At 37.8% G+C, this 10,421-nt stretch overlaps 1 protein-coding gene across 1 annotated transcript; it reads right to left on the reverse strand.

Annotated features, from left to right (window-relative positions):
* Window positions 1–892: 892 nt before the first annotated feature.
* ap1s2 (adaptor related protein complex 1 subunit sigma 2) lies at window positions 893–7,777 on the reverse strand. Its single transcript, XM_036586375.1, has 5 exons — window positions 7,669–7,777; window positions 6,750–6,928; window positions 3,331–3,439; window positions 3,040–3,177; window positions 893–2,158 (listed from the first exon to the last, which is right to left on the reverse strand). Exons 2-5 carry the CDS (start codon window positions 6,926–6,928, stop codon window positions 2,111–2,113), a joined length of 474 nt encoding a protein of 157 aa, XP_036442268.1. The 5' UTR covers window positions 7,669–7,777; the 3' UTR covers window positions 893–2,110.
* Window positions 7,778–10,421: the final 2,644 nt, after the last annotated feature.

Consider the following 10,421-nt stretch of genomic DNA (forward strand, 5'->3'; position numbering starts at 1 on the left):
ATTTGTTCTTAGGTAAGAACAGAATCTATGCACACTTCACACGAAGGTGTGAATAATTCTGCGCTTGAAGAATACATCATGAATCTGATGTAGACTTTTTCTTAAGACCTTTCTCAAGAACAAATTTAAGAACAAACTTAGGAATATATAGGTGAACGAGGCCCATTGTTTTGTTTTAAGTTAAGGCACCATTCACTGAGTTTGTTGAATCTGAGCCATAGAAACAGCAGTCAAATCATCAGTAAAGAGAAGTAAGCCACTAACAGCTATACATGTCCACATGTCCATGTTTCATAAATGAAGTGGTATGCTTTAGATCAAGATCAGTTCCTTTTTTTCTCTCCACACTTTCATTTGTTTACTCTGGTACAACAAGACCTCCACAGTCTTTGTCTTGTAGCACTAGTTGTAAATCTTGTAAGCTCAGTGTTTTTGCCTCTTAAATGTTTAATGATGAACGTAATGTTTTAGCAGTCATTGATTTTTTTAGTCTGACTGATGTGAGCCTGCTTTACTGGCAGCGTTGTTCCTGACAAGAAAATATTATTTGAGAGACATCAGCATCAGACATCAGATGCAAATAAAAAAAACTCTAGATCTTCTTGTGTTTTTGTGCATGAACTTCTGAACCACAAGTTGCCCAGTTTGGGAGGAATATGCATGAAAGCTGTAATTCCTATACAGTTCAATCAATATAGATGTATCCTCAAATTAAAGCTTATGGTCAGCCCTTTAATAGTTTATTTTCAAATCCAGGCATCTAGAGTACAGAGCCAAAACAGCATAATTTATTATTGTACAGTACTCACTGCACTTAGCTACAAAATCATAAGAGAATCTGTAATGGCAAAGATGTACAAATAAGGAAAAACAAAAGGTTGATCACATTTGACATTAAGAAAATTGCATTTTATTTTGAAGGACCTTAGTATTTCCAAGAGATAGGCTACATAGTGTATCACAGTGAAATCTGAATACCATTGATACAAAAAGGATAGAAGCAAGATGCAGGTTCTTTGGCATGTAAAATAAACTGAAACCTGGAGGGTATTTCATGAAGTTAGCAGTTAGACATTTTACTTTAGACAACAGGTAAGACTGTCCAATATTGCTTATCTATTCTCCTATTGGACAGTCTAAGATTATGGCTTAAAAGTCAGTGTGTTCTCTTGAGCTGTTTCAGTGCACAATAATGACATATGACAATGGAAAATGACAAGAATATACATCATCTCTGTTAAGGTTGAACAGAATTATCCTTTTGCAAACACTCTGAAAAACAAAACTAACACTAATGACTGTGCAGGTTTTAGGTTACCTAGTTAACTGACAATCTTGCATGAAATACCTTCTTGACAACACAATGCATGTTCTTAACTATAATGCTCACAGTACATGGTAAACATTTAGTGTTATCAGTTATGCCTTTTCTAATACTGACATATATACCTTTTTTCCAAATAATACTGACCACTGAAGGCTAAGTCACTCATGACTTTTTGTCCCATATTTCTCCTTAGATTCTTAGAAGCCTGCCTTGCTTTCTATGTTCAGTTTATATTATTCCCCTTTTTCCTAGTCAGTGTAAGAATATTTGGTCCCCAACACTTGTTTCCATTTCTTATACACAGATACAATTAGTCTCCATTGAGCAAAAAAATGAATTCAACTTTCACCAAGTTGCATAAGACGCTGGCCAAATACACCAACTGTGAAAGTGAGTTTTAAGGCAGTGGAGGGCACAACGTGAGGTAATATGGCATGTTAATGAAGAACTGTTCTAAATTAGCAAGCAGAATTGTTCTAGGTTAACAGTTGGCTATGGTTTCTCACAGTCATACACATAATGACTCTGAAAACTAAAAGCTACATTTTCAGATAGTGTTTTAAGAAACCTGTAGAATGAAATGAAAACATTAAGAAACAAGTTAGTATGGTAATTTCCCTTGGACATTTGTCTAAATCCAGGCACTGTCATTTTTATGATACAAGATGTTGACAACACACCTGTTTAGTGACTGACGCTTCTAAATACTGTAAATGAGGACCAGCTTAAAGAATAAAGCAAGAAATTTGTGTTTCTTATTGGGCAAAGGAGACATCACAAGGTCTATGTGAGTCCAATCTCCTCCAGGACACTGCGTGGTGCTTCTGCTTCCTGTAGGAGATAGAGGAAATGGCAAAACTTACACAAGATAAACATCCAGACAGTCACATATTCACATACAAGTAAGTGATTCCTGGCATTTGGTGAGAGTAAAATGATCAGAAAAAACATTAAAAGTGTTACACAGATAATACTTCGCCTCCACACAATTTATAGAAAGGGAGCCTTAACAGCCTTAAAAAGAATGTGTTAAAATCTCTCAAAATTTGGCTTGTTTGAGCTTCTAGACCAAGATTGTCTTTTAAAAGACAAAACTGAAATCTCAGGCATCAAAAAAAAGAGAACCTGGAACGTGGTCTGATGCCTTAAACGAATGTGCCACTTATAAACAACTTCAATGAAGAAGAAATAATAAACATATCGAAAGCTAAGGAAGACCTGTACAAGGAGCTTCTCAGAGGTTTACGCTGGTTTGAACTTTGCTTCTTGTGTTTCTTCTGAAATCAAGAAGGGACCTACTCAAATGATCAAGTAAAAACAAAGCATTTGCCCAATAAGAAACAGTACATTTTGAGTTCTATGTCCAATTGTCAGTCTTCTCCAGTCACTGCACCTTTTTGTTTTAGTTACTATCTCTACTCTTCTGAGAAGACTTTACACTAGTTGTTGGAACATTCTGGTGAGAATCTGACTGCATTTAGCCACAGTAACATTAGTGAGGTCAGATGTTGGATGATTAGTTCTAGATCACAAACTCCACTCCAACTCATCCCAAAGGTATTGGATGGTGCTCCATCACTCCAGAGAACGCAGCTTCATTGCTGCACAGCACAATGCTGGGGGGGCTTTACACCCTTTTAGCCCATGCTTGGTGTACCTCACTACGCTGTAACATCTGAGATTATTTCCATACAGTATGCAGCCTTCCTCACCTCTTGTAACATATCTGCCTGTTCAATGGCCTTCAACACAATCTTCTTCGAAGTCTCCTGAGCTTCTCCACCCAGTATAAACTCATCCAAAATGTAGTATGCTTTCTCAAAGTTGAAGATTATGTCCAGTTCACAAACCTGAACAGAGTACAAAAAAGAAAAAGAATGCAGACACACCACAAGCATAGGGAAAAATTACTCAGGAATTTACTGTGTAAAGGAAATTAACCACCAGCTGAAAGTTGGGAACAAGAGTATGACACTTTATAATTAATAAAACATAAAACTCACACTGCCAAAATACTTGTCCAGCAGCTCTACATATCTGTGGATGATCTCAAGGGTTATCAGTTCATTCTCCTGGTCTTCCACAGCACAGCAGAAATACAGGCTGGCATATCTGAAACAAAAACAATACAACTTGCAGAACAGGTACGAATGCACTTTAAGTACCATGTGAAATGCTGCATTCAGTTAAATGTTTGCACTCTTTATATTTGTTTATACGTCTATGGTCTGACCACAACACTGTGCAAAATAAACAATATCACAGACAATTCATATTAGCTACAGGTCTGTCCTGACCTTGACCAGATTGTGACCGATACGTGATACACTTGTTGTAACAATAATGATGTCCCCGGGCAACATGATATCCACTCAGCGTCCACATTATCAGAAACACTTGAGTTAGAGTCTCAATTGCAGTCTTAAGACAGCCATAAATGCCAAGCTTCTGACAAAGGAACCACCATTGGCTGGTGGACAACTCTGAACCTCGCATTGACACTTACATGTGTAAGAACCCCACTAACACTGCACTTGATACATTCATACCAGCACCACACACTAACATGTCAGTGTCAGTGCTGTGTTGAAAATGGTCCACCTCTCAAATAACTGGTCAACAGCAGTCCTGTGGTCAGAAATTGACACAATAGACTTGGAGGAAGGTGGATGATAAATTGAGCATGGCAACAGATGCAGTCTGTGGCCAGTGAGTAGAGGTATAAGATAGGAGTTTCCAAGCAGACAATGAGTTTACAGTCAGCTCTACAATTATTGGCACCTTTAGGGAATAAAAGTAAAAAATGTAAAAAAAAATAAATAAATAAATAAAATAAAAATGTCTTTGTGGTTAATTAGCTCAATCTTACAGCTCCTTAAAAAAAATCTCTCTAGATCAAGTCAATGCAAGTCAAGAGGCTTTTTCTGTATACACAGTGGAGCGAAATTATGTTCCTCCAGGACTATGGAACAAAACAGACAAAGTGCAAACATGCAGACTTTTTCAATCAGGTTTAGGTCAGGATGGGATGGCCATGTCAAAAACTTGATTCTGTGATAATTTAACAATTTTTGCTTATATCTGAATATGTGTTTGGATCACTGTCCTGCTGGAAGATCCAGCCACAACCTTGGCAATGGCAGACTCATCTTCAATTAAAATCTCCTTGTAATACATGCAGTCTAGTATGCTGTGTATCCTAGCAAGCCTTAAAGGAAGGAAAAACAGCCCCAAACCATCACAAATCCTCCAGCATACTTAGCAGTGAGGAAGTTCTCTTCTGTAGTACCATCCTTTCAGACTCCACCTTGAGTGTCTGTTGCCAAAAATCTCCATTTTTGTCTCATAGAACCTGGTACCAGTCAAAGTGCCAGTAGTATCTAGCGAACTTACAAATTTAGGTTTGTGGTTAGATGAAAGAAAATGCTTTTTTTCCTGGCGCTCCGTCCAAATTGTTTGTTGGAATTGAGGTGGTGTTTAATTGCAGTTTTGGAGACTTGGTGACCACAAAATGCTATCATTTTCTGCAAATCCCCAACCCTGATCCTTGGAGAAGTTTTTGCCTCTCTAATCATCCTCCGCACTGTGTGTGGGGGCAAAATACACATTTGTCCTCTTCCAGGCAAGTTCACTAAAGCTTTGGTTGTTTAAACTTCTTAATTATTACCATAACAATGGATATCGACAGGGCATTGTCAGGAATGTAGCTATTTGTTATGACCATTGCCTAATTTTTATAAAGGTCAATACACTTTTGTCTCATTACATTTGTGCATTCTCTAATCTTCCCCATGCTGATGAGTATCAAAGGCACCCTAAGCAGTTTTGATCAGAGGTCATGGACAGGCTATCAGAGATTTTGGGCCTTGTCATCCCTTTATGTCCAATTGTAGCACTACTTAATGACCTTTCCTCACTTTCAGCACCCAATCACCTCAAATGCTTTATATTCATATCACTTACCATTGCCAAAAAAGTTATACTGCTGAACTGGAAGGACAGAACCAAAATTTCGATAAAGCATTGGCTTTACCTCCTCATGGATCACTGCAACTTGGAAAGACTCAGCAAATTTTAAAAATAACAAAATCATTTAAGGAAACCTGGTCACAATTTTTACAATATATTGAGAGCTGGTTTCTCTCTCCAAACTCATCAGGGGAAGGTTAAAACCCCTACATAGGATTTGATAACTACCCACGTTATAATTACATTATTAAAAGCATTACTGCTTTGTTTATTGTTTTGTTATGTGTTTGTGTTTGTCTGTCCTGTATGTCCAGTTAGTCATTATTATTATTATTATTATTATTATTATTATTATTATCATCATCATCAATATTATTATTATTATTTCATCCTCTCTCCTTACTTCTTCTGTTTTGTCTCTGTTATTTCTGTTCTTTGTTTCACTCAAAGCAGGGGGTGGGTGAGAGGGTGGGGGGTGGTGTTTGGAGGGGTGTTGAGTGGTTGTGGTGCCACATCACCTTATATCTATATGATCAAAAATAAATGATGAGTTGTGACATTAATAGCGAAGTGAAAAAAAAAAATTATGTCCCTGGAAAAGAGGGGTGTGGCCAAGGAATGTTGGCCCGGGAATATATATATATTAAAAATAAAAAAATTAAAAAAAAGGCACCCTAAGCCCTGTGGTCTTAGTTTAGTTCCACAGTTTAATGACTTCAACAACAAGCAGACCTATAGGGCAAGAGACCTTAAGGGTACTTTTAAACATGTGCATTTGATACTGACTCCTGTGACATGCAGGCTCTGCATATGCTGCACATGGCGTAACTTTAAATGAGCCAATTTTCTTATCTATAGTATCTGCGTCATGATTACAGGCATAATGCCACTCAATATGTTACATTAGTAACCGATTGAATATCTTCCTCTCTGTCATGTTGGTCAGACAGTTGTAAACAAAACCATCCACTATGACTGGTTCTTGCCTGTATCTCAACAAATTTGGGGAAAAGCGCCACAGTAAGGGCGCACAGAGGATACCCTTCAACCCTACAACCTCACTGTCCTCGCATTCATGTGCATTTGTGGACTGCAGGACTGTGTGTGCACTATTAGGGACTGGGCTTGAGTAAATCTGGTTTCTGTGACATTTGTACACCAGTGAAACAGGAAGACATGGATGACTGCTTAATAGTTTCAAAACATTCAAGTGGAATTGAAAAAAGAAGTGAAAAAAGGGTACCGATTGCTGTGCCCCTTTTTTTTTTTTAGGTTTAAAGTTTTCTTAGACTAAATGTTATTCAATTAAAAGGAAAAGCTCTCCTGTTTCAGTGTGAGATTGAGCTAATTAACCACAAAGACATTTTTCATGACCTTTTTTTCTGATCTTTACCAGGAGTGCACATAATCATGACGCTAACTGTACATAATGGAATTTAATGATGGTATTAACCTCTTGTAGACGATTTTCAAGTCCCTCCACTCCAGGAAACTGCACATCTTGGGCTTGCGAGCCAGCACCATCTGTATCACCTCACGGGAAATCTTCTTCTTCTGGGTGTCAGACAGGGGCACGTACCATTTCTGCAGCCGCAGCTTGCCCTGGCGACTGAACAGCAGCATGAACTGCATCTGTGGGGGGGGAAAAAACAGAATCCCCCTTACAAAAAAAGACCTATAGTAATACTATAAGAAACTATAAAACATCTAGCTATAACGCGTCATAATACTTGAATAATAATGTACATTACATCTTACCTCTTACAGCACTCTATAATCAAAATCAATGTTAATTCTCCTAATTGACTATAAGATTATTATGAGCCTCCTGGATAAACTTAACGAGCAGCTCAGTTATAAAGTCGTCGAACTAGAGCAAGACAGGGCATAGCATAAATTGGTTTAGTAGTGATGTTGGCATATTTACACAACTCTCTTTTACTGAAAACTATGTTTATGAAATAAATCCCCCCGACATAGCTGATCTGGTGTGCTGTTTGTTTGGGGTGCTCAGCCACTCCCCAGCATATGCGGCATTGTCCACACAAGCTGTTAGTCGGTGGCCTCAGGACATTTGTTATTTTTTCTGTAGTCAGCGTTAAAAACGTATCTCATGTTAGAAGACCAGCTGCCCACATACGCTAAACATCTCGTATATGTAAATGAACTATTCTATGTCAAAATATACTCGCTAAAAACAATGTTTTGCACGCTTTCGGATAGCTTTTAGCTAGCTAAGTTAACGTTACACTTCTCTTTTTCACATCAAGCCGCCGGAGCCGCTAACTAGCTGACACACCAGTTTAAGATAGTGAAGTCTGTTATTATCTTGAGGGCTAACGTTCCCGAGTACACCACAATAATATCCTCACCTTCACTCTTTTATGAATAAATCCGTTCAGGAGGTTAGCTAGCTAGCTAACCTATCATCCATGGAGATGAGTCCCGTTAGAGAGAGCACTCTTTTTTCCTCTCACTTTTTTATTCAGTTCGATGAAACGAGAGGAATCGCTGATTGGTTCAGACACTCAGCGTAGAGACGCGTCATTGGCCAAGACGGTGTCTGTTTGGAAATGAGGACCCGCTCTTCTGCTCTTCTGCTGAGACAGACAGTGTACAGAAATTAGATTCTTATGTTTGCTCTAAAACTGTGGTAAAAGAAGCAGTAACAGAAGTACAATGAGGATACGTTACAAATGAGATTACAAATTACAAATTGTAATCTCAGTCGCTGTAATTCTCCTTTTGAACACTAGAAGGAGCAGAGACATATGGCAAGTTCGTTTAGCTTTCAGTTTCTTGATACCAAAAACTTGAGGTTGAACCATAGGTTGTATATAATCTTATATACAGTCTATGTTGTAATTTTGTATTAATATTTAAAGTAAAAAATTAATACTAGTATTAATACTAGTAAAAGGTGGAAACCAGTAAAAATGTAAAAAAAAAATCGAATTCTAAATAGTCGTAATGCAACTTTTTCTAGTTGGAAATATGTTTCAACGTTACCAGGTAAGATTTAAACTCTTGTAAAAATCCATGTTTTTTCCATTTTATTTTAATGGAAGGATCCGTTTTTACTAACATGAATTAACATTAAAATTTAATTTTATTGAATTAATACTAATAATGTGCAAACTAAATTCCTGATGTAAAAAAGAAATGCGGAAAAGAAGCTAAAACCGCTTTGTATCAGTCATGTTTAATTCCATCATCAAACAGCAGAGGGCGCGCTCTGTAAGAGACTCTTCGGGTCTGTAGTTCCTCCTTTGTCCACCAGAGGGCGGTGAGTGTGTCAGTCTGATGGTTAAAAGCTCTTCAGATCCGCTCTGCTTTCGCCGGGCGCAGTGGCGTGCGCCTGTAATCCAAGCTACTGGGAGGCTGAGGCTGGCGGACCGTTTGAGCTCAGGGGTTCTGGGCTGTAGTGGACTATGCCGATCGGGTGTCCGCACTAAGTTCGGTATCGATATGGTGCTCCTGAGGGAGCTCGGGACCACCAGGTCGTCTAAGGAGGGGTGAACCGGCCCAGGTCGGAGACGGAGCAGGTCAAAGCCCCCGTGCCGATCAGTAGTGGGATCGCGCCTGTGAATAGACACTGCAGTGCAGCCTGAGCAATACAGCGGGACTCAGTCTTTTTCAATAATAATTCATCAAACATGTTTTATATGACGACAGCAACATGTGACATGTCGGGTACTTCCACTATAAAATGCTTTTAACTGTATAAAAGAGCACCTACATCTACACGCCGTAAATCGATTTTTGTAAACACTCTGGCTTTACTGCCCTTAAAGGATAACTGACTACCTCCAAAAACTCTATTCTGTGGAATTAAGAGGAGGAATTTACACTTTAACACGACTGATTCTTTATTTTGACGTTTTATTTATACATAGCCTGTGTAGGAAGCGGGGGAATTTCACGCACTGCATTACCTCCTACTGGTAAAACATGAAAATTACACTTCATATTCAAAAACGACACAGTCATGGCCAGTAGTGGGCGCTGCTGATACAGTTTCACCCAAATTGAGAATAGTAACTAGAGCAGTATTTTTTTTTAGAGCATTTGATTTACCTTATAGTCCATTTGTGAGCATAATACAAACATTTCTGTGTTATTATTTGTTATTATTTCTTTATTATGACATTATTACAAATGCAAGATTAAACTCGAAACTTGTGTTAATTAGTCAGATAACTTACTCTGTTGATAGATTGTTGTCACACTTTGCTTTACATGCCATTATGCCATCTTTTTAGACTATAAATTAGTTATTTCTTATTTAGTGAAGTTGCATATTTTCAGGGTATAACTGTTATTTGGTTAGCAGCTATTCTGCTGAATACATCAGAAGGCCATATTCTCTAACTTAGAGAAAGGAGACATCTGATTCATTGTTTTTGTATGTTTGTTTGGATGATTTATTTACAGTTAATAGTGATAACTGTATGCATTCAACTTGAGCAAATATATGTATTTGTATGCTAGCATACTGTATTGCTGGGTCACTTGTGGTCTGTGAAACAAGTTTGAGTGGTCTGCCAAACAAACCTTTTTTATATGTTGCCTAAATCAAGAAGCTTAATCATCGTAGTAAAAGCACTGTGATATAAACTGCAAATGCATTAGCTATAAATCCCTTTAGAAATTCTGATACAGCATCTGAAGCTGACTCTGGTTGACTCAGTGGTCTAGACCATGTCCCCCAGGTCTCACCTGAAGATTGTTTATGTCTGTCTATGAGTGTGACTAAATAATTTCCTGGTAGCTGAGTCACTCACTGACAGGTGTTCTTTTATCTTTTGTTTAGAGAACAGCACAGGATGATAGACTGAATGAGTGCTTTTCTGGTTGGTTCAGTATAATTAGGCTTTAACCCAATGCTTTTTTACATTTCTGCAGTATGACTTCTGAAAACAAATAAATTAATACAACAAAATAATATGAATAAAAAATAATAAAAAATTTAATAAAGGTTGAACATTTTGTAAAATACCCTATATCTTTGTATGGTATTAAATATGTCATGCATTGATCATGGAGATAAACAGCTAAAATAAGATGAAGCAAATAAGAACACTAGCTTTAACCAAAGACTTGAAGGGCCCATGTCATGGAAAAA

This window comes from Colossoma macropomum, unplaced genomic scaffold (assembly GCF_904425465.1).
Source record: "Colossoma macropomum unplaced genomic scaffold, Colossoma_macropomum, whole genome shotgun sequence".
Taxonomy (NCBI): domain Eukaryota; kingdom Metazoa; phylum Chordata; class Actinopteri; order Characiformes; family Serrasalmidae; genus Colossoma; species Colossoma macropomum.

Excerpts from the sequence above, each read along its gene's own strand:
- ap1s2 (XM_036586375.1), bottom strand. The coding sequence starts at position 6,928 with ATGCAGTTCATGCTGCTGTTCAGTCGCCAGGGCAAGCTGCGGCTGCAG. Across the intron at positions 3,440-6,749 it reads TTGAAAATCGTCTACAAGAG|ATATGCCAGCCTGTATTTCT; the intron begins GTTAATACCATC and ends TTTTTGTTTCAG. Across the intron at positions 3,178-3,330 it reads TGGACAAGTATTTTGGCAGT|GTTTGTGAACTGGACATAAT; the intron begins GTGAGTTTTATG and ends TACTCTGTTCAG.